The 24,490-nt window shown below is 38.0% G+C and overlaps 2 protein-coding genes across 5 annotated transcripts in view; one reads left to right on the top strand and one right to left on the bottom strand.

Moving 5' to 3' along the window:
- PCCB (propionyl-CoA carboxylase subunit beta) overlaps window positions 1–2,471 on the top strand; it is a 110,080-nt gene extending 107,609 nt beyond the window's left edge. For both annotated transcript variants that reach the window (XM_075546880.1, XM_075546881.1), the window contains exons 14-15: window positions 938–1,037; window positions 2,148–2,471. In XM_075546880.1, coding sequence (XP_075402995.1) covers window positions 938–1,037; window positions 2,148–2,269 — 222 coding nt within the window. In that variant the 3' untranslated portion in view covers window positions 2,270–2,471. The remainder of the gene's footprint in view (window positions 1–937; window positions 1,038–2,147) is intronic.
- Window positions 2,472–3,129: 658 nt separating this feature from the next.
- Window positions 3,130–24,490, bottom strand: part of STAG1 (STAG1 cohesin complex component) — a 390,900-nt gene continuing 369,539 nt past the window's right edge. For all 3 annotated transcript variants that reach the window (XM_075546879.1, XM_075546878.1, XM_075546877.1), the window contains 8 exons: window positions 20,389–20,537; window positions 19,511–19,639; window positions 15,002–15,207; window positions 9,520–9,694; window positions 7,690–7,800; window positions 7,105–7,219; window positions 5,227–5,307; window positions 3,130–5,140 (listed from right to left, as the gene is read on the bottom strand). In XM_075546879.1, the coding sequence (XP_075402994.1) occupies window positions 5,117–5,140; window positions 5,227–5,307; window positions 7,105–7,219; window positions 7,690–7,800; window positions 9,520–9,694; window positions 15,002–15,207; window positions 19,511–19,639; window positions 20,389–20,537 (990 nt within the window). In that variant the 3' untranslated portion in view covers window positions 3,130–5,116. The remainder of the gene's footprint in view (window positions 5,141–5,226; window positions 5,308–7,104; window positions 7,220–7,689; window positions 7,801–9,519; window positions 9,695–15,001; window positions 15,208–19,510; window positions 19,640–20,388; window positions 20,538–24,490) is intronic.

Below are 24,490 nucleotides of genomic sequence, written 5' to 3'. Positions count from 1 at the left end.
CCCTGGTATGGGCCAAGACTCTCAAGGGAGTTGAGGCCTAGGCTGTGACCACATTCCTTCCTGAGGCCAGCTCTGCCTCAGCTTTGTCTTAGGTTCTCACTTCAGGTAAATGTTGGGTGAACAGACAGGTGAAATGAATGAAAGAGGGTGTTAAGAAAAGCCCATAGTGGGTTTTAAGAGTGAAGGTAAGAGGATTGAATTAGCTGAAGCAGCTCCTGGGAGGATTGGACATTTCTCTCAACCCCACTTCAGCTCCCAGGGAAGGCCTAGATCTACTCTTTTCAGCACACAAGATGAACTTTAGCTCTAGGTATTTCTTGTTATACCCGAGTTTCACTCCTTTCCTATTTTGAAATGGCTCTGAGCAGTTCTAACTGGAAGGCCTTTCTTTTAGCCCCATCTTATAGACCAAACATTTGCAGTTCAGTATATCCTTTGGTGACTGAAATCTGTAATAAAAGCTCAAGATAATGAAAAATAGCACGCTTACTTACCTTGATTCAGGGGCCATGGATAGAATATAGAGGATCATCAAAGGAATGGGTGCAAAAAGGGTAGAAAGGAATCTTGGAGAGAAGTGGCCCCATCTTTACTTGTGTGACCACTCTGGGAGGTACAGTTGAGTGCCCTATCAACTGGTCTGGGGTCATGATGGTTGGCCTCGGTCAGTACACGCCTCTATGCTTTGTTTCCTGGATCTAGCAATTTTCACCAGTACTTTGTTCTACTCCTAGTAGTTATAGGACTTAGAAATTCACAGGGGCCAGTTCTACCCTGTCCTATAGGGTCATGAATCAGAATTGACTAGATGGTAATGAGTTTGGTTTGTCTTTAACAAAGTTCACAATTACATTTTGACCAAGAAGTTTGCAATCATACACAAGTGACAATGAGGTCGTTTGCAACCTCCAGTGAAGTTTGGTTATTCCTCTGACAGGGTGCTGTGGAAATCATCTTTAAAGGGCATGAGAATGTGGAGGCTGCTCAGGCAGAGTACATCGAGAAGTTTGCCAACCCTTTTCCTGCAGCAGTGAGAGGTAGGGGGCAGTGGGAGAGGCACTTTGATTTGCTTATACATTCTTTCACCTCAAAGGCTCACGCACCTTCATCTTGTTTTTAAGCACCGGCATTACTGAAATGACCGTATCCAGTGCAATGTGACCTGTTATAGATGCAGTCAGGTTAAATTTGTCCTAGTTTTTAATATTTTTCTTTTCAATTGTTTACTTTGTTTTAAAAAATGTTTTCCTGTATATGAAATCCAGGAAAGAAAAATATAAAGTTACTGGATTAATGGTTTCTTGAGGGGGGTCGTTGGATATAGCAGGGGCGGTTAGTGGGGAAATGGGGAGCTAATTAATGAGGGTACAAGAATGAAAATGTTCTAAAACTTATTGTGGTGATGATTGTACAACTCTTCTTGATGTGACTGAACCACTGAATTGGATGTTACATAAATTACATGCTAATAAAACTTTGGGGTGGTGGGCAAATTAATAAAACTTTCTTGGCAGTAGGGAGCTCATTTTTCTGAATTTGCTCTGGGCTCAGCTGGTTGGTTGTTCTGATTTGATTGGGGTTGGATGGTTCAAGATGGCCTCATATGTATGGTTTGTACCGTCAGCTGGATTCCTCTCCACTTAGCCTTCCATTCTTAAAGGTGGTGGAGGGGAAACGCAATGCCCTCTGAATCCTAATTCTGTAAGTTGAACTGTGTTATCTTGACCATTTCTCTTGGCCAAAGTTAGTCATAAAATCAGAAAATAGAGGCTCTGCCTCTTGGTGGGAGGGGTGATTATAGATGGATTTGTGTCCAGAGATGGAATTATAGTCATTTAAGAAATATAGGTATATTTTGTTAATTTTGTTTTCTGTTGAATTCACTTTAGCATGGTAGAGGCATTGAAGCAGGGCAACGAATAGGAGGACTAACTTCTCTTTCTTGGCCAAGTGGCCTGAGACCAGAAAGAGTGGATCTGCCAGAACAGGATTGTTCCTGGGGAGAAAGGTCCAGCCTGTTATGCCAGGGTGGGTGGTGCTTACATTCTTGGCCCTAGGATGGTGCCCTAGGCTCAGAATAAGGGTGGGGAAGGGTTATCATCTGGGCTGTGCAGAGATAATCCACCTTCTTTTCTGTTCTGTGTCAGGGTTTGTTGATGACATCATCCAACCTTCCTCTACCCGTGTGCGGATCTGCAGTGACTTAGATGTCTTGGCCAGCAAGAAGGTGCAACGTCCTTGGAGGAAACATGCAAATATTCCACTGTGAACATCTCTATGGAAAGGAACTATGAACTAAATTACTGCCTGGCCATTTACGCTCCATTCCTACCTTTTGCAATCATGAACCTGGGAATCTAAATACCAGTAAAAACTTGAAATGACTAAATTTATTATATTCTAGAAAGGTCACTTTTATACCTTACTGTAAGATCATGTACTTTATTAAAAAGTGTAATTGATCCTTTTAATGGTATATTTCATTTATGATAGAAGTAGTTAAAACAGAAGTCTAGAAAGGAACTGGTATATAGTCAGAACACCTAGAGCTGACCTTTGCTGACATGCTCCCCCACTTAGGCTATGTACCTTTTACAGTAACGAGGTCTGCTACAAATGACAAGAGAAACGCTTGTTTCTGTAGCTGTGTATATTCCATAATGTTTTCAAAGACCCACTCCTATGGGGCAACCACATGCATCAGCTCAGGGTCTGGAGCTCAGTAGGACCCAGCGGATGTTCCCTGAAAGTGTATCCAAACGGCCTGTGAATCAAAACCTACCTAATCCCTTACTCTCTAGGGAATTCCAAGGAATGAGAGAAGTTGATGAGCTATTTCTAAGTTTCTGCTATCTTAAGCAAAATACTAGGAACCTGGCTGCAATTGACATGGTTAGCACTTTGAAACCACCAGAAGCTCCGTGGGAGAAAGACTGGGTTTTCTACTAATGTCAAAAGGTACAGTCTCAGAAACCCACAGAGGGTCGCACTGACTCAATGGTGGTAGAGTTTGTTTTTTTTTTTCAAGCAAAAAATCCTGACACAGAAATCTTCCCATCATTTAATAAATTATCAGGAAAAACAAACTCTTCCAGGAGTAGCAGGGCAATAGGAGGACTGCCACACACCTGATTTTGAACAGTTTATTAAAGGAAAGGTGAAGCATCAGTTTCAAATTGTACAAAAGGAAAAAAACCTCATATTGCAAATGTACAATTTACAGAATTACTAGCAAAACCAATCAAGGAGACACTGAAAATACAAAAATTGATTGACTCAAACTGAACTGGAAACCCATTGGAGTAGATTTTAAGCCTTTTTTTGTTGTTGTTGTACTGTGGTCTGTGATTCTAAGTCAGCATTTGTTTTCCACATAAGGCCATGCCCGGAGACTGACTGCTTGGCATGCTGCCTGGCCAGAGCCACGGGCAGGGCTGCAGGGGTAGGCACTCCAGTCATTCCTGACCGTTCTCTTCCAGCAAAACCCCCACTTCTGGAAGAAAGTGACACAGGCCCCTTCCCTGGTGCCCAGGCATTGTTGATTAACACACTAGCATTTTTTGGTGACCAAGTTTGTTTGTTTTTCCAGAACTGTACAAATATTGAGAAAAATCTGTTGTTGGTTTACTAAAGGATGGATAAAATTATCAATTTTGCTTTCCCTGACAAAAGGTAATCATATGAGTATACAGATTTTTTAAAAACGCTTTTCATTTTTGGTAAAAAGAGAAAGCCTCGTGATTCTGTTGCAACTACTTTAAAAACCAGCCCCAAACAGCTGTGGATGGATGGGTTTGGAGAATGTGAGGCTTACTTTTAAAATCAGAAAGGAAGAAACTAAGTAGACTTCTACAAATAATAGCAGCAAGTCAGTCAGAAGTCTTAGGAGAATGTAACTCTCAACCATTGGAGACTGTCCTGAAGATCCATAATTTCTTTCCCCAAAAGAATTATTCATAATATGCACATATAACACTGAGATGTAGCTGTATTTTAAGGTAAGCATTAAAACTTCACCCTCTAAGCACAGACTTCTATGCAGCACATACTTCTATAATTGGTAAAATTAACTCACAAAATCAGCGTAAAAGGTTATCGAGTGCATGGAAAGTAGACACATTTATGTTACACTTAAAATTACTTTTGAATGGAAAAGTGATTTAATTTTGGATTTCTTCATGATCATCCTAAGAAAACGGAAGTCTGTAATTTGAATTTGGCAGGGCATAAAACAAGTGGTAAAAATAGCAAACTGATAACTTGAGAATCGTTTTGTTTTACTGAGAATACTTTATTTGCTGGTAGAAGTTGCTAAAAATGCACAGAACAAATACCAATAGAAAATGTACTGTATTTGACTCTCCCTGTTCTATATAAAATGAATGGTGCACAGCATCTGTTGGAAAAATGGCTGCATGGGGCATCTTTTATTTTATGCCCCTTATAAATAAAAATAAACCTTTTTATTCAAGAGTATATAAAATCTGGGCATTATATCCATATCCACAGAGGGTTTGTGTTTTTGGCAGAGATGCACTATATCAGAACATCCTCTTCACTTATCCAGCGTTCTGCTCCACGTTTCTGTGCTCCACAAGGTCAGCCAAATCCAGTGAGCTCCACAACACTCTTCGGCAATTAAGATGAGCTGTGTACTCGGTTTAATAAAAATGGTTAGCTCTTAAAACATAAAAAGGCAAAATGTTAAAACGGTTTTTAAATTGTACAACAGGAAAATAAAGTTAAAAATATTTTTTTACTCAGTGCTGAGTTTTCATAAAACAGGTGTATAACAGTGTTTATCTTGACAGCTGTTTTTTAAAAATTTAAAATTTCTTCCTCCCTCCAGAAAAACACACTCATCTGTATTTGGGGTAAGTCCAAAGTGAGGACACAAATGATTTTCCAGGTCAGTCATCGGAGGTGACAATCGCCAGTACACCCTTGCATACATGCCCTCTTCTCTGTCACTGCAAAAAGGGACTGACCGCTATCATTTGATTAAAAAACAAATCAGATCACATCAAAAGTGTTTTTTCCCCATCCAAGCTATCACAGTATATAGGCCTCTAGCTCTAAATAATAGAGTTCCAGATTTGTAAAATTTCTTCAGACTTCAGAACATAGGCATTCCAAATCCCTAGGAAGATGAGAAATAATGATTAATTTCATGCATACAGAGGACTAAGAAACCACAGATAAAAACAGTAATGAGTTAACATTTACTGAGTCATCTTCTATGATAGCTGCAGAGTCAAAGAAGTCTGGCCTCAGCTCAGCTCGCTCCCGCCGGTTCCGTGAAGGGGGCTACAATGAGAAGAAGGCAGGTACTTTATTACTTTCCTGAGATACAGTAAACCAATGGCAGTGTCAGAGCGATGCACAACGTTGAGGGTGGACTTAAGAAAAATTTAACAGTGCTTTCGGATATTTTCATTTAGATTAAAATAACTTCACATGTAAATAAATACAAAATTTTGGGGCCTATAAACATATATCTTCCATTTTAAATCATTAAACTTATCACATATGAGGGCTCTCCGAGTAAGTTCCCCCAATTCTACTGGTTGTGGGGGTAGTAGGGTGAATGACATCTCATTTACATTTCTTAAGAATTTTTCGTTATGTGAAATTTTAAAGCTACAAAACAAGAAAGTGCTATGATGACCTCTCATCACCCAGTTCATTGTCAACATCTGTCAAACTACTAGCTCTCCTTGCTTCAATGACCTGCATGTTTTATCTTATTATTTTACCTGTAACTATGTAGCTGACAAACTTAAAAAATATAACCACCCTGCCAGTACTATTTCTGACATACTGCAGAGTCATTCCCTAGTATCTGTGTTGCTGTAGATACCTGGTGGTGGAGTGGTTACGGGTTGGGCTGCAAACCAAAGTGTCAGCAGTTCAAAACCACCAGCTTGGAAGATGGGCTTTCTATTCTCTTCCAAGGGATCACTAGGAGTTGGCAATGACTTGATGGCAGTTTTTAATTTTTATTTTTAATTGCTGTTGAATTAGCTTCACCTCATGCCGACAACCTCGTGTATAACAATCAATTGCTGCATGGTCTTGTGCCATCTTCATGACTGCTTACTTGAGTTCATCCTTGGTTATTGTTTGCGTCCATTTCTTTGAGGGCTTCCTTCATTTTCATTGCCTCTATTTCAGCAACCACGAATTTCTAAACACATGGTTTTTTACTGAAAATGTGTCCAAAACAAATCAGCTGAAGTGAGTCAGTCTTACGATTTTTACTTTTTAGGAACATTCTATTCAAATTTCTACTAAGATTGATTTACACATTCTTTTGGTGGGTGGTTCATGGTATATTTTCTTTCCAACAGCACATTCAAACAAAACAATTCTTCTGTCTTCCATTATTCATTATCCACATTTCACATTGACAGGAGCTAAGTGAAAAAGATGAAGGTTTGGGGCCAGGCCATAGCAGATTCACCACTGAAATATGTAATTCGATTTCTTGACTGCTGCTTCTATGAACAAGTTCATTATCACATAATACATATGCAAATTTTATTATCTCACAGAATTTTTTAACAATATATAGAGAACATCTACCAGTTCAACCATTTCTACATGTACAATACAGGGATATTAATTGCGTTTAGACAATCAATGATTATCAATAATTGTACCTTCCCATCGAAATAAAAATTTAGTGCTGCCCAAGGTTCCTATCATTTGTCTTTGTCACCTAAACGAGCAGTGACCGACCTCGGCAGCTGGTTCTCACTAATTAAACCGCTGCTCTGTCTTGAGAAGACTTTAGGGCCATAGTGTAGGAGTTCATCCTCCTCACTCGGCTGCTCCAGAAAGTCAGCATTTCTGAGAATAAGAAATTCGGTTCTGCATCCCCTGCCTTTGATCAGCATCCTGATACAGAATCTTTTGTCAAATGTACCCCAGTGGCAGTCAGCAGTCAACTAGTTCTGGTCTCACAGCCAGAGGCATTTGTTCATGGAGGCAATACAGACCTGGATGGCCGCCTGTAAGCTTTTAAGACCCCAGGCAGCAATGAGCTGAGGGAGAACAGAAGCTTTCTGTGTTTAACAGAAGAAAACAACGGCCTTTCTTTACCAAATCAATGACCATGGTGTCTTCAAATTCTTCATTCATATCTTCTAACTGGCTCCGGGATGACATCATCACATCTTCAAAGATGGGCTCAGCATCATCTTCCATTAGACCCCGACTGGGAAGGAAAAGTGTCAGTAAAAAAGCTGTTTAAATTCATCCAATTTGGAGTCTTAGCCTTTAGATATCAGCTTTTCTAACAAGCAAAAAGCACACCTTGAGTCTACACATATTACATTGAATGCCAAGATAATTAAAGGCAGTTCCTTTGATTTCTAGATATCTCACCAGAGGGAAGTAAAATTAAATGCAAGAATACTTATTTAGCTGTATATTAATTCTTTAAAACTAGAATGGACTGCCACTATTATCCCAGCTTTACAAATGAGAAAAGGGAAACAAGTTTTACAGCTTGTCTAAGGTCAAGCTGGCAAGTGGCAGCACCAAGATTTAAATGTTGAAAGCCTTAAAAAGGCATGCCCCCACCTCCAGCCTTAACTCTGTCTACATCCAAATATCAGAGACCCCGGCATTTTACAACATGACCAGCATGGCATGTGGCGGTGATGAAATTCCTTGAACACTTACACAGCATGCCTTACTCCAGTTCTCACTTTCATGTAGTTCATTCCCGTTCTGTCCTTCCGATTTAAGTCTTCTAACTTCGGCTGGCCTAACCAAGAGATCTGCATCTGGGGACTAAGAGAGGGCACCATTACTCATTTCGTGGAGGCAGATGATGAGTCTCACTAACAGCCTCATGCTTATGAGCAGGGTGTGCTTCTATACATACTGGGAGAATTAGCTGGATTTATTCCAGGGCCAAAAGTGAGTTCTTTTCTGATGGGTGGATCAAAATTCATAACATGGAATAGGAAAGAATGTGGCCTATCTACATGAAACTGCTATTATTTCTGGATAAAGGGTTATTTGCTCAACTGAGTGAGGGTTGGTGGGAGAATTTCCACTTCAGTAGGATATGTATTCAGTAGAACATTGTTAACATGACTGTACAGAAAGATGATTCTGAAATTGTTGAATGAGGGCAATCTCTCCTCAGTGTGACCCCATTACTCATTTTTAGGGTGTTTGGAAAATGATTCTGGGCCTCCCAGCCTCCCCTCAAGAAGAAAGAAATTTAAGGCACCTAGTCCATGGTTAGGGCAAATACTGTCCCAGGCTGACTTCAGTTAATAGTACATAACTAGTAATTACACCCTTACTGCATACACATGGGTTAAGTATTAAGCACCTCTGTGGTTAAAATCTATCAGCCCTTTTATGGGAGAAAAATGACTGTTACTGTAGATTGAGACTCTCAGAAATCCTATAGAGAGCAGTGGTTCTCAACCTTCCTACTGCCGCGACCCTTTAATACAGTTCATGTTGTGGTGACTCCCCAACTTAACATTATTGTCATTGCTACTTCATAACTGTAATTTTGCTACTGTTGTGAATCAAGCGACCCCTGTGAAAGGGTTGTTTGACACCCAAAGGGGTCCCGACCCCCAGGGGTCCCGACCACTGCTAGAGAGGGTTGCTATGATTTGGAATTGACTAGATACTGTGGGTTTGGTTTGTTTCCCCCACTTCACAGGTGTTCCTAGCTAGAGAGTCAGCCCCGTGACCACAGAACTAAATGATGCTGGCCTGGGGGTTCAGAATTTGGCAGGATAAGACAAAACCACATTTTCCCTCCGTCCTTTTGAGGTGATCTCGAGTCTGCATGCTGGACCAAGTCTGTAACTGAACGCTACACTTATTGGCACATAAGCATTTGCAGAAACATGCCTCTTCAAGACTTTCACAGAATGAAAAGAGCAGTGGATCCAATGTATCACGTGAGGCTGCTACCCTGGTTAAACCTACAGCAGAGGAAAGCACGAGAAGAAAACTACAGCCAGGAGTAACTGACCCATGACAGGATCAGGGAGCAAAGACCGACTGCTCAAATAAAGAACTCACCCAACAGTGAGGGTGAGGTCCCTTCATCTAATGATGTGGTCATAAGGCAAAGCAGAATGAACCGTTTACTAAGCATTAAACTGATGGAGAGTGATTCAGTCTGTTCTGACTCCGACATCTTAGGACAAGTACTCTGCCCCTTTGGCAAATCCTTTAAGTAGACACAGTCCTGCTCTGAGCTAAGCCACCTGAAATGACTACTTAGAGTCACCATGCAAAAAGGTCTGTGAATTCTGTCAGGCTAATATCCACCATGCTATTTGCAAACCTTTCAACATATCGAATAGTTTACCATGTACTAACTGACAAATAAATTGATAGCCAAATACTGTCATTGTGAAAACCTACAAAAGCAAATATTTTGGAAAAATTCTGTGGAAAAGATGTTCTATATTAAGTATTTTCTTTAAAATCTTTAACAGTGAAAGGTTTACTGCTATGAGTTTTTCTTACTTGTGTAAGAAGTCTGGTTCAGAGCCGTGTTCAGACTCCGGTTCCTGGATGTGCTCCCCCATGGGCCGGCTGCTCTCCCGCAGCACGGTGGAAGTGAGCTGTGGTGCTGGCAGGGGCCCTGGAGTCGGAATCGTGCTGTCCGTTCGGTTTAGCCATGTGTTATCCAGGCTTTCATCTGTAAAATTCCACTTAGTTACACAATGTCATGGGAATGGAGTGAACTCGGGTAGCAGTTATAGCACAGACTCATCTGAAGCCTCACTCATAATGGGACTTTCAGTTTCAGTTTTCTCATATATAAAATTGGGCATCAATTCTAACTTCATTACTGGTAAAGATTAAATATGGAATGTATATTATTATGAACATACTAGCTATCACATCGTCAACTCAAGCATTTCAATTTGATGATTCATTCATCTTTAGTAGGAGAATAGAGCCAGTCAGTTTTCTCATCTCTGGAAAAATATGGAATGTGAATTCCAGAGACCTCCTCAAGACCTTTTTGCTCAAGCAATACAGGGTCCATTTTCTGTACCTCACAGGGAACCAGGGAAGCAGCATTTAAAACCCGAATAGCCATTACTAAGAATCAAATCCTCTTGCAGAAGTGGACACTGGGCATCAGAAAATAAGCATTGACCCCATGAGGCTATCCATGTAAGGATGGGTTGGGAGGCACTGGTTGTTTTGCTGGTCCCCTCCTGCCCCTACATTCTACCTCTTCAGGGAAGCCTCCTCTGATAACCCCACCCCACCCATACTTAACCATCTCCCTTAACTTCTAAGGAAATAGATTTCTGTTCACTTAAGCCTTAATTAAATGCTATCTTGCAATGACTGCTGATTCGTCATATGCACATTATTTAGACTTAAGTTCCTTCCTAGGTGCTGTCTGGAACTAGTTTTCTCATTCTTTTGACTACTTATAAAGATTTGAACAGATAAAAGCATGCTTACAGTATATCCTGAAAATATTACATAATCATTATAATTTTTACCTGTAAAAACTAAGAGTAGTTTTTGCTGTATTCTCTCTTTCTAAAGAACTTAAATCACATAGGATGAACCCCATTATTATTCCACCCTCTGTTGAGACTCAGATGGAGTCATGGTGGCAGAGTGAGTGGGGTATGTGATAACCAAAAAGTGGGTGGGTGGTTCAAATATACCAGCCACTGCACTGGAGAAAGATGGACGCCTCTAAAAGGTTACTCTCAGAGATCCCACGGAGTAGCTCGACTACACCCTGTCGGGTGGCTGTAAGTCAAAACCAACTTGCTAACAGGAGCCTGCAGTCTCAGAATGGTGTACATGTTAGTTCTTCATTCGCTAAATCAAGTATTTATCTCTTTCGGTGTATTTCTCAGATTTACAATATTTTATCAGTCACTTGTGCACATTCTGGGATGGCCTGGTAAACACATATACATTGTCTGGTGAAGGTCATTCCACTAATAATTTACTAAATCTCTTATTTAATCCAATACACATGGTTTCATCTTCTGTTCATACCAGTTTTCATTGAGCATGTAATTAAAAACTTTTGCGCTCTCTGCCACCCTTAAAACCACATGTAAAACAATTCTATCATTGAAGTTCGTAACTGGGTAAATTCTCACCTTTCTACTCACATATGACCGTTTGCAGACAATCTTTCCTGATCCATTAAAAGCTGGGTTACCTCTTCTATGTTCCGAAAGGATTGTGTTTGGGGCCCACGAGAATGCTTAACTGAAATGGCATGCTTCTTTGTCTCCCCCCATCCATACTCTAAGTTTTTTTAATACCTACCTACTCCTCAGAACCTAGGAAGATGTGTAGTGTGCTTGGTAGATGCTTAATGAATGACTAGCTTCGGAAGTGTTAATTTTTCTTGACTAGATCCTCCTACCTCCTGCAGGTTTCTCAAACTGACAGAAAATTTCACTTTTCCAATTTAATAATAACAATAATCAAATTAAGTTAAATAGTGCACACACCGACTACCCACTGCTATCAAGTCATGTCTTGACTCAACCCTACGCCATGGTAGAACTGCCCTTTGGGTTTGTAAGGTTGGAAATCCTTATGGGAGCAAATAGCCTCCTTTTTCTGGTCCATAATTCTTGACGATAATACAGTGTGCTCTATTAGTGAATTACATATAGTTAACCCTTATAAGCAAAAAAACAAATTTTCATGTTGCTATTGTAGTGAGAAACTCAGAGAAACTGGGTTATATGAAGAGCAATTGGGTGTCAGCATTGGAGAAAGGCTTATTCACAACCTGTGATATGCAGATGGCACAACCTTGCTTGCTCAAAGTGAGAATTTGAAGCACTTGCAGATGAAGGTCAAGGATTGCAGCCTTCAGTATGGATTACAACTCAATGTAAAGAAGACCAAAATCCTCAAAAATGGGTCAAAAGGAAACATCATGTAAATGGAGAAAAGATGGAAGCTGTCAAGGATTTAATTTTGCTTGGATCCACAATTAATGGTCATGGAACCAGCAGTCAAGAGATCAAAAGATGCATTGCATTGGGTAAATCTGCTGTGTAAGACCTGTTTAAAGAGTTGAAAAGCAGGGAGGTTACTTTCAGGACTAACGTACACCTGACCGAAACCATAGTATGCTCAATTGCATCAATGGACGTGCAAGTTGGGCAGTGAATAAGGAAGACCAAAGAAAAATCGATGCATCTGAACTGGTGTTAGCAAAGAGGGAGGCCCTCAATGAGATAGGTTGATAGAGTGGCTGCAACAATGGGCTCAAGCATTCCATTGGGAGAATGGACAGGACTGGGCAGTGTTTTGTTCTGTTGTACATCAGGTGGTAGAAGAATCATCACTTATATATCCTGGGATGCTAATTATCTCCCCAGGAGCAGTTCAGCAGGAGGGAGAAATTGTTCATGCTGCGCTGAGTAGTAGCACAGAAAATTTAAATAGCTACTGACACTTGGATCCACGGCAATACAACAGTTCAAACCCATGTTGTACCAGGGCCAACCTTGTTAGGGCTGCACAGGAGGTTGGCCCTCCTACAAACAACCCACGTCTCCAGTTGTGCAAGAGTCAGCTCTAAGCCTGCTGCTTAATAGCGTGGAAATAAAAAATTGGGGATTTACAAAACTTTTACAATGTGCCAACGACTGAGCTAGGTGCTTTAATAAGTAGTTAAATAACTAATGAAATGACATAATGCATGAAAAACACATTTCTGGTACACAGCAAGGATTTAATGGATACTAACTTAAATGAATATGACATCTAAGACAAATTAGAGATTATTTATTTGAAGTATAGAAATGGGAGAAGATCATTTATGGAAATAAACATTTTTTTACACTGATGCTAACTTCTCCAAATTTAATTTTGTTTTAATTGACCAATTTTTAGCTTTTCAAAATGTGATCCTATTACTTTTTAAAAATTATTATATTGGGGGCTTGTACAGCTCTTATCACAATGCATATATATATATATATATATCCATTGTGTCAAGCACATTTGTGTATTTGTTGCCATCATCATTTTCAAAACATTTTCTTTCTACTTGAGCCCTTGGTATCAGATCCTCATTTTACCCTCTCCCTCACTCCCTCATGAACCCTTTATAATTTATTAAAAATTCACCAGCCTGTGTGATCATGTGGTCCCGAACAAAAAATCATATCATTAGCTGCACACCTCCATGATACGATCGCTGAAGACAAACGGGTGCATAAGCAAATGTGGCGAAGAAAGCTGATGGTGCCCGGCTATCAAAAGAGATAGTGTCTGGGGTCTTAAAGGCTTGAAGGTGAACAAGTGGCCATCTAGCTCAGAAGCAATAAAGCCCACATGGAAGAAGCACACCAGCCTGTGCCATCACGAGGTGCCAAAGGGACCAGGTATAAGGCATCATGCAAAAAAAAAAATTATATATATACACACACACACACCATAGTGAATGAAGGGGGAAGTGCAGAGTGGAGACCCAAAGCCAATTTGTCGGCCACTGGAGACCCCCTCATAGAGGGGTTTCGAAGGGGAGATGGATCAGTCAGGGTGCGATGTAGTACCAATGAAGAACACAGCTTTCCCCCAGATCCTGGATGCTTCCTTCCCCCAACTACCATGATTCGAATTCTACCTTGCAGAACTAGATAGGGCAGAGGTTGTACACTGGTGCATATGGGAGCTGGAGGCACAGGGAATCCAGGGTGGATGATACCTTCAGGACCAGGGGTGTGAGGGGGGATGCTGGGAGAGTAGAGAGTGAGTGGGTTGGAAAGGGGGAACTACTGATTACAAGGATCCACATGTGACCTCCTCCCTGGGAGACGGACGGCAGAGAAGGAGGGGAAGGGAGAGTCCGGATAGGGCAAGATATGACAAAATAACAATCTGTGGATTATCAAGGGCTCATGAGGGAGGGGGGAGTGGGAAGGGAGGGGAAAAAAAGAGGACCTGATGCAAAGGGCTTAAGTGGAGAGCAAATGCTTTGAAAATGATTAGGGCAAAGAATATACAGATGTGCTTTATACAATTGATGTATGTATATGTATGGATTGTGGTAAGAGTTGTATGAGCCCCAATAAAATGTAAAAATAAATAAATTAATAAAAATTATGTCTTACACCGACCACTGTCTCCCTTCATCCATTTTTCTTTTGTTTGTCTTCCTGGAAGGAGGTTATATGTAGATCACTGTGATCGGTTCCCCATTTATACCCCCATCTTCCCCTTACCCTCCTGGTATTGCTACTATCATTATTAGTACTGAGAGGTTCATCTGTCTTGGATTCCGTGTGTTTCGTGATCAGATTTTCAATAATTCAATTCCCTGTATTCCATATGCCAAGATGGTTATAAAACCAGATCTGGCCATTATAGTATTTTTTTCCTTTTCACTGCCACTGAGTTGATTCCAACTCACCGTGACCCTATGGCACAGGTTTCGTAGAGTGTCACTCTCTACATGAGTAGAAAGCCTCACCATTCTCCCTCTGAGTGGCTGGTGGCTTCAAACTGCTGACTTGGTTAACAGCCCAACCTGTAATCATTATACCAGCAAGGCTCCTTATTACTGATTTAGTGCACAAAAAATTTATCCCCCTGAATAAGAAGCTAGTTTGGTATATTCAATTTGTTGCAGAGGGATGATGTCATCATATCAGCATCCCTCTCATCTTATGGACAAGTTTTATAGATTGGATTTATATTTATCTTAAGATTTAATGTATTAGAGGTATGTAGCATGAGGATCAATTTTACAGAGCCTTGTAACGGTTTCCTCTCTTCCTTTGTTCTGGTATCTCTATGTTCCATGCTCCTTCAATACCTCTCCCTTGATACTTCCTGTCTGAACCTCTCAATGTGATCAAATAAACAAGGAAATCGATGTCCTGTATAATCTGTGGAAGGATCACCATTAAGTTCTGCCCACAGATGATATGCTACTTTTAGTGTTTAACTCTACAAAGCTTGGCCTCTTCCGTTAAAACAGACTTACCTTCCACTCGTTTCTTGTGAAGTGGGGGTCGTCCTTTCTTATTCCTTACTGATGACGTTTTGCTGCTGCTACTACCACTGTTCACAGACATTCTGTCATCTTCCCCTCCCGTTACTAATGAATTTCTGTAGGAGATGAGTGGAAGCCACACATCTTCCCTCCGTTCCACCATCTGCTCAGTGAGGAATTTCTCTAGGTATGAATGTCTGGAAATACAAGAGAAGGAAGAAGTATATCCAAGGAAGCAGTTCATGGGTCTTACTTTTTAATAATCTGAGTCTCTGTGTGTAAGTTCTAAAGACTCCCTAAGGACACAGACTACTGATAACAGTGTTGACCTCTGGCAAGAAGGGCAGAAAATTTAAGGCTTTGCTTTATATATGAAAGGGCTTCAAAAAGGAGAAAAATGGAATTATAAGATAATGGTAGTTTTGAATGACTTCTTTGAAGCCTCATATTCTTGGAATAATTTTAAACAAAGACAATATAATAAATATTAAGGGACATTTCTTTGTTTTAAACACTAATACACAAAATATCAGAAATTTGGCTAAAATAGTCTATTGGAATTTACTTTCAAAACAAAATTAAATTTTTGAACTAGTAGAGCGAGCAGCTTGGTATCTTCTCCCCAGCAAAATGACCCTTTAAAGGGTAAAAATGATAAAAGGCAATCATTTAAAGTCTCTGGAAAATAGCCAGACATACAACAAAGGGATAAAATGTTCACTTAGGAAAAAAAAAATCTTAATCCCAGTAAGAATAATGAGCCTATAGTATTTGAGGCACGGCCTGCTCCCTACTTCACAGCTCTGTCTTACAGACACTCCTCCAGGTGCTCTACTCTGAGAATGGTGCTAAGATGCAGGGGTTTCATACTCTTTTAGCTCCACAGGCTGGGGTCAGCCTGCACCTGGAACAGCATCTCTCTTCTCCCCAGCCCTGTGGTAGAGAACCTCATTCAGGAAGGAATGAGGTACCCATGTCTCACTTCTGATTCTACTGCAAATGCTGCAGGCTAAGCATGCTGCAGGCTAAGCATGCTGCAGGCTAAGCATGCAGAAGCTGAGAAAAGGGTGTTACTCAGGATACTCAGAACGTAAGAAGGATGCTACTATCTGTGCCCTACCCTGTTTAGTAGCATCCAAGTCCTGGACAGGAGCTGAGGCAGACCATAAAAATGAAGTGCTCTGTCCACGGGAACTGATTCTAGAATACATGTGTGGAAAACTGTATGCTTAAAGGTGTTTTTGACGACAATGAAGATTTTATTTGGAAGGAATTAAGAGGGTGATGGTAGCTTTATGATAATACAAGTAACAATGAGTGAAACAGTAGGGGGGGGGGATGTAGAAGTTACCAGAACCAGGAAAAGAGACTGCCCCAAAATTGGGATCACAGTTTCTGAGGTGTTGGGAAGCTGTGTACATATGCTAAGCAATACTTATTCTGGGGCAAACAGAATAGGAAATGGGGGCAGATTTGAACGCATTCCTGAAGCCACAGATATTTATCAACAAGAGAAGTTACATTGGCAGAAGGGGTTTCAGTCAAACCTCTGCTTAAGGACTGGTTCAACAATAGACTATTCTAAACCAGAGACAACTCCTAGGAAGCCAAGTTTAATAAACAAAATCATCTTTCCCTGGCAGCCTGGACAACAGTGCATGCACAAGCCACATACTAGAGGAACAATCAGAGAGCGAAATTCCATGCTATGAAAACTCCCTGAATAGTGATAGCTACTTTCAAGCCACATCCAACAAAGTTTGATTTTATGTTTAAATGTTTTTTGATGACAATGAAGATTTTATTTGGAAGGAATTTTAAGAGGGTGATGGTAGCCAGTTGGTAAAAAACCCCAAAAAACAAAAAAGCCCAAATAACTAACTGGTGGGTTTAAATACAACCCTTGACGAATAAATGGCGTATGCGGGCCTATAGACAACCCGTTAGGTACTAAGGCTAAAACATAAAACAAGGAGGGGAAAAGATCTTAGCCGGGATATCAGATACTGTTCATTATCCAAATCACTTAACAAAGGAACAAATGATGATGAAAACACCACCATCAAATTTCAGTGGGACAGGAATCAATATTTAGAGTAGGTTAAGTATTATTTTACAGTATATAATATTTTCAGTGGGTTATCAAAAATGTGCAGTTTTCAGCAAAAAATTATAAGACATGCAAAGTTTAACAAAGGGGGAAATGCAGGTAATAAAAACTGCCTCTGTAGGAATCAAGACATTAAATTACAGACAAAGCAATTATCACATATGAAGGAACTACACAAAGTTCATGGGAAATTGAAAGATGATATAAAGTTTTTTCATGTAGTCTACACAGAAAGAATTAACAACAAACATAATCTACGGAATTAAAACAAAGCAGTGTCTTTTATCAAATAGAATATTAGCAAAGAGAAAGAAATTATAACTCTGAAAAAAACGTAAATTGATACTGTGTGTACCTGGAAAGTACAGTAGCAAAAATAAAATACATTAGATTTAAAAAAAATCAAAGTGAGCCTACAGATAAATCATTACAGAGTATGCATTCTGAATACCAGAAAAATAGAATAGTTCCTCAGAGAAACTTGAGACACTATAATCAACCTATGTGTAACAGGAGAACCAAGAGAGAGAGAAAGGGCAGAAAAATATTTAAAGAAATAATGCCTAAAAATTTCCCAAGATCGGTGAAAACAATCTTCACCCACCAGTTCAAGGAACTCCAACTAGGACAAATGCAAGTAATACCCCTATTACGCTACAGGGCAATAATGAGAGAACCCTGAAAGCAGTCAGAGAAAAGCACAAGGGAATCCGAGGAAGAATAGGGACAGATTTTCCATTAGGTACAATAGTGGGCAGAAGGCAGTGGGGAAATATACCTAAAGAGCTGAAAGCAAAAACTGCTAAATAAGAATCTTATATCAACATTTAAAGAACATAATGTGTGTTATTTTGTTGTTACAGCATGACATATTAAAATCAATAATGTTGATTAAAAAAAGGGAAGAATTTTATACCCAGCAAAGTTCTCTCTCGAAACTGAAAGTGAAATAAAGCCATTGACAGGCGAATAGAAGTTGAGAGGATTTGTTGTTAGCCCTGCTTTATAAAAGAGAAACTGGGAAATATTTTAGCTGAAAGTAATTAAAATATGCATAAAAACAGTGCTGGTAAATGAAATTATGTAGGTAGTATAATAATTTCACATTATCTTTTCTTAAATGACTTAAAAAGTATATTAAACAATACGTATCCAACAAAGATTTTGTTGGATCAATAACAGAAACATCATGGATGACAATAAACACAAAGGAGCAAAGCTGTAAGGAAATGAAACCAGATGAAAATTAGAATATAGGGGAAAATGAAGAGAATCAGCAATGGTAAAAAGAAAGTTACTATAACAAATTCAATAAACATGTATTTGTTATTTCTTTATCCAGATTATTTAAAAGATACAAAACTACATGAATAATTATACAGTAATTATTAGTGGTTGGTTTGTAATATGTATACATACAGTATATATAACAATGATGGCACAAAAGGGGGAAGAATGGGTAAAAAGTAATTATATATTCTACGCTAGGATATATATAATATATATATATATATATATACTATACTAGGCTGTAAGATAAATCTTGATAAATTAAAGTGAAATAAAACATGTTCTCCTACCACAATAGAATGAGGGGAAAAAAAAAAAAATCAACTTACCTTCCCCAATACTCAGTTCCATTCTCGATAGCACTATCCTATTTCAGCTGTCTGAAATGCTCATTTGCATTTTTATGCTTTGTTTTTCTACATTAAATTAAACTTTTTAAGGGCAGGAACTTGTCTATATTATTTCTTATTGAATACCTGGCCACAGTAGAACAAAAGTTACAGAACAGCACCTGGCCACATTATGGGATCAGTAAATATATTCTGATCTCATAAAGTCAACATTTTTCTTTAGAACCATTATTCGTACTCATATAGCCCTTAATGGTCCTTACACATGTATTATTATTTCTATTATAATAGACTCATCAATTTATAAAATTAGGGATCCATTATACTTTCATTATTTACAAAAATTTCAACTTAACAAGTTATTCCAAAATTGTTACCTGACAATTACATACATGTATGTATTTATTTCTTCAAATTGTAATGAATGCTCAATAAAGATAATTAAGAAAAAGACATTTTGAATAAAGTTAAAAAGGAAATAAAAAGTAATTAGTTCATTAATCAATTGCAGATTAAGGAATCATTTTTGTGTGTGCTTAATTTCATCCTGGGTACTAAAAGATGATCAGTGAAAAGAACTACATAAAAGCTTGAAATAAGCTACAGTTCCTTAAAAACAAACTATAGGAACCTAAATTATTAATAATTCCCAATATTACAGATAAATAAAAAACAATTTTCAAAAAATAAAGCTTTAAAACATGTAACAGTGTTATGACAAAAAAATATTTCTCCTATTGTAGAACTTACACAGTCTTTTTGTCCTGTCGAAGAAGTTTAGAAGAAAATTCACTAAGCACTTCAAGGAAAGCCAGATTAGGAGGTGGATATTCTTGTCCTTTCTGATTTTGGTATTTAAAAGCAAATTCTATGCCATCCCTAAAGTGAAAGAGAATATCCTCTTATTTATCCAGATAGTTATTATAGTTTTCACAAGAAGTCTGAATCACAAACATGAGAAGACAGATCAATTCAAATGGACAAACTGCTAATTTACAGAACATATAGTTGTATAACAATATCTAATTTTATTATTTAAAATAAACTAATATAAATTGTGAAAAACAAGCCAATAAAAAAGCAAAACAATAAAGCGAAATTCCTATGGGTATCTTTCAGGGATAACATAATGCCCTGGAAAGATCCTTAGAATGTCAGTAAATCTGCTCCCTGGAGCTGGTCCTGGCCCCAAGTAGCCATGTAATTTTTTTGTGTGTAAATTATTTAAAAAGTGCTATTCAGTTTCCAGTTATAATTGTTTCTCGGCCTTTTGGCTAAGACCAAGTGTAGTAAAGTTTCCAGTTACATGGTTGACCAAATCAGTATTACAGTCTTTTAAAACCTATTTACTCCTACTGCATTTGCTAATAACCAGGTAAGAATATTTTGTTCAATTTTAGTTTCTATACACTGTATTATGAAAAAATATTTTTTTTCAAATTAAGTTTTCAAATTTTAAATGGCCTGTAGTTAGGAATCACTACATATAATATCCAAGTTCTTATAGAACTTTTTAAAAAGTTTGTAAAAAAAAAGTTTATGTCACTTAAAAAATGAGGCAAGCAACAATAATTGCAATCAAACCCAAGTAAACTAGGTTCTGAGTAACAGATGCTTGTTTAGCTCACTTGTGAAGTGTGGCAACTGCTTCTCGTGTCTTGATCTGGTCCAGTCCAAATGTAAGGGCAAAACGACGTGCCAATTCCTTAATGCCACTGACATGGGCAGATGTTCGGTCTAGATTGGGACCTTGCTCTTGAACAAGTTCATTGAACAACTAGCAGACAGAAAGAACAGGTTCAATGAACAACTGGCAGACAGAAACAAATACTAAAGAACCCCAAAAAACCCACTGATACGGTAGCCAAGAAACCATTTACTTTAGTAATAATCATATCAAAGTGAAATATGTTTGGTGAAATATGTTTCCCTTTTTGTGTTGAGCCACAGCCACCCTGTTTGCCTTACTTTAAGTCATCTTGAGTTCATTTTCATGCATCCTGTTTTAATAAATGCAGATAGGAAATATTTCTTAAGTAATAAATAATGTCACTTGAGTTGGAAAGGGGAAGTATACTAAGTATTTAGACATAAATTGGTGATTCTTGTTGCCACAGGAATGCCATGATATGAAACGTAGTTTATAACTTTCTTAATATATCATACATAAGAATATTATGAAAAAGAAAACCATGTGGAGCTGTTGTGCTTATAATTTGCCCTCAACCTTAACAAAATATACTGAAGAGTTCTTAAACTGGGTGGAGAATTTCATAAAATCCAAATGTTACATGTAGCTTGTTATAGCCATCCATCCATCCAAGCCAAAACTGAAGCCGTCTACCTGTCTGTCTGTCTATCATCTATCTATCTATCCATCCAAGCCAAAATTGAAGCTGTTATAAACATACTAGAAATATTGGTGAAAAACATTTTAAAGAGTACTGATATTGGGGAGAACCTTGATAAATTTTCCATAAGCTATAAAGAATAAGTAAAGTAGTCCCATTACATAAAAATATTAGTATTTATGGCTAAAAAATGAAGTCAAAAGATAAGTGGCAGATGGGGAGAAAATGTTTACACTGTAAAATGAAGAGTACATTGAGGATACATTTGAGAACTTCCACAATAAGAAAAAGCCCCTCCCCCAAGATTTAAATAAAAAATTAACTTAAGAGAAAGTCTTCATGGCCAGTAAACAAACAAGCAGTTACACAATTAGTAACCAGAAAAATTTGGAAAACAAAACTAATGAGGCATTTAATTTTGTTCAGATTGAAAAATAAAAATTTTGATATAATAAAATATCAGTAGTATAGTTTCATATAAAGAAAAAAGATATTAAATATTGCTCGCAAGATGGTGGAGAAATAAGTGCTCAGATGATTTCCTAGGTGTAAATAAAATGTGGAATCTCTCTGACCTGGAAACTTTACTTCCAGGAAGGAATCCTACAACAACATAGTATCCATGTGTGTATAAAACAGTGAAACGCCTGCAAAGCACACAGATAGCCACCTAGAGGCGAACAGTTAAATAAGTTATATGATACTGGTCTCTACTACAATGTACTAAGAATACAAAAACAATTGTAATACCACTACATACTCTAGAAATTTACCTACCCATGCCTACCTTCCCTGTTGATGGTCAGATTGCTCTGCTTTCATTTAAGGCTCCTCCCTCCCTGTATGTAACGGATCTCATGGTTTTACCTGTTCAATCGTTTCATTGTTATGCTTCCTGTGCTATCTAGCTTCCCTCTTACTGGATGCAAATGTTTCAAAAACACTTCAAACTTCTAGACCCTGACAACTACCAGCCCATTTCTCTAATTAAAGTAGCAAAGATCCTGAAAAATTATTGCTCCGTTTTCTTTACTTTCTCACCTTTCTATCTCCCAAACTACTCTAATCTCATTATTCCACAGAAGCTAATTGTTAGTGGGTACCATTGAGTTGATTCTGACTGAATAGAAGCCCACATTAACCACAAATGCTAAGAGTAGAACTGCCTCATAAGGTTTTCCTAGCTGTCATTATCTTCATGCATTAAGCTGTTTTCCATAAGGTAAGTGGTTTCAGCAACTGATAAGTTGCTACCAGGTTAAAGACGAGGCTGTTTGTTCTGTAAAAGATTTAAAGTTTCAGAAGTCCAACGGGGCAGTTCTACTTTGCCCTATTGGGTTGTTATGAGTCAGAATTGACTCAATGGCAGCGAGTTTGCTTTTTGAATCTTTTTGTAAGGAGATCACTAGGTCTTTCTGCCTTGTACAGATTGGGTCAGTTCGAACTAACCTGGTTAGCCGCTTTGTGAATACCAGAGCTCTTTTGCTAACTATGTTTTAGTTACTACTTTTCAGCAATGGATTGACCAGGATTACCTCAAGGATCTATACTGGAACTTAAAGTTCTAGAAAATTTCAAATTAATTCATAGGTTCACATTATTCTTAGGCTCTAAAACATATTCACAGATATATTCAGTAACCTTAAACCTTACTCTTAAAATGAATATATAGCAGTAAAAGCAAGGAACCCTGGTGACATTGTCAGGTGTTAGGTTGCTAATTTAAAGGTTGGTAGTTCAAATCCACTAGCCTCTCAGATGGAGAAACATGAGGCTGACCACTCCTGTAAAGATTTACAGCTTTGGAAACTATGTAGGATCATTCTGAGTCAGAACTGACTCAATGAGTGGGTTATCAATAAAAGCACATTTTCCATTCTCTTACCATGTATGATTTTTCTATTCAAAAGTAACCAGTAATAAAGGTTGAAAGTTTTAAAACCAGCTTAATAAAACAAGTCAATTATGACTCACAACAGCCCCTTGTGTTTCAGTACAATGTGCTCTACAGGTTTTCCAGTGCTGACTTTTTAACAGCAGGCCACTGGTCTTCTCTTTTGATGATGCGTGCAGTATGGTATTCTGTGTATTACTTAAGGACCCTTCAGACCAAGTGATACAATTGATATATTACATATACACATGCAGTTTTAATTTTTGCATAAATAATACCACACTGCATAATTCTGCCCTAAAACTGCCATTTATTCATCTAATATTTTGTCTTAGAAATCTTGTAACTACTTCAGGGTATCCCAATTTATTTAAGGATTCCCCTGGTGACGGACATTGAGAACACGTATCTTAAATTTTAAAACAAATTACCCAAATTTTTTTCTAAGAAGGCAAAAACAATTTCTGTCAAAAAAGACTTTTTTTCTGTACCCTATTAATCAGTTATTGCTCTTATCAAACATTTTAATTCATGTGAATCTGCTTCACAGTAATAACTGTTTCCATTTGCATTCTACTGATTATTCATGAAGTTATGCTGCTTTTTATATGCTTATTGGTATTTGGAGCACCCTTTTCTGAGAAGTGCCTTCTCATATGCCATGTTCAATTTTCTATGGGATTTATTTTTCTTTCTAACTGATTTTTAGGATTTGAAATGTATTTTTCCAAATAGTTTTCCCCAATCTGTAATTTGTCTTTCAACTTCCTTCAAAGTGCTGGTTGATATCAAAACCTTTAAAGCTCTATGCTATATTATTTTTTTACATTGTGGTATTTTTTCTTGACATGTACATCCCTACTCTGAAATATGAAATTATTCTCAAATTTTTATGAACATTAAATTTTTTATGTTGAAATATGACCCACCCTCATAGTTTTTAAAGTTTATGTTAAGTGTGGCTATTAGTAGTTATTTTCCCAAACACATTGTTGATTCAATTGCTTCATTACCACTTACTGAATAAGCCAAATCCTTTCCCCACTGATTTTAATTCTAAATTAAATGCAGACACATATATGCACATGCTCCCAATTGCATATGAATCTCTAGTTTATTATTTGAATCTATAGGTGTCCTCTAATTGTTAACTGAAAGGCTAGTGATTTTAAGTTATCCAGAGGCAGCTTAAAATATAGGCCTGATTTTAAAAAAAAGAGCCACAAGAAGCTTCAGAATATAATTCTATTGTGACCACATGGGGTGGTCCTGAATTGAAAACAACTTGACTACAATTGGTTAGGTTTTTGCCTTTTCATAAAAACGTGTATTTAGATATATTTTTCTTTGAAAATTATTACTTTGTATATTTCCAGGTTGGCACTTATCAGTCCAAGAGTAGATCACCTTAAGATTTCATCTATTTGAAATATGAAGAGGAAAGATTCATAAGGCATGCCAGACAGTTATGTAGAGTAATATAAT

The sequence above is a fragment of the Tenrec ecaudatus genome, chromosome 4 (assembly GCF_050624435.1).
Source record: "Tenrec ecaudatus isolate mTenEca1 chromosome 4, mTenEca1.hap1, whole genome shotgun sequence".
Taxonomy (NCBI): Eukaryota; Metazoa; Chordata; class Mammalia; order Afrosoricida; family Tenrecidae; genus Tenrec; species Tenrec ecaudatus.
The sequence above is the reverse complement of the archived record's forward strand: the minus strand, read 5'-3'. Positions and strand labels throughout refer to the sequence as shown.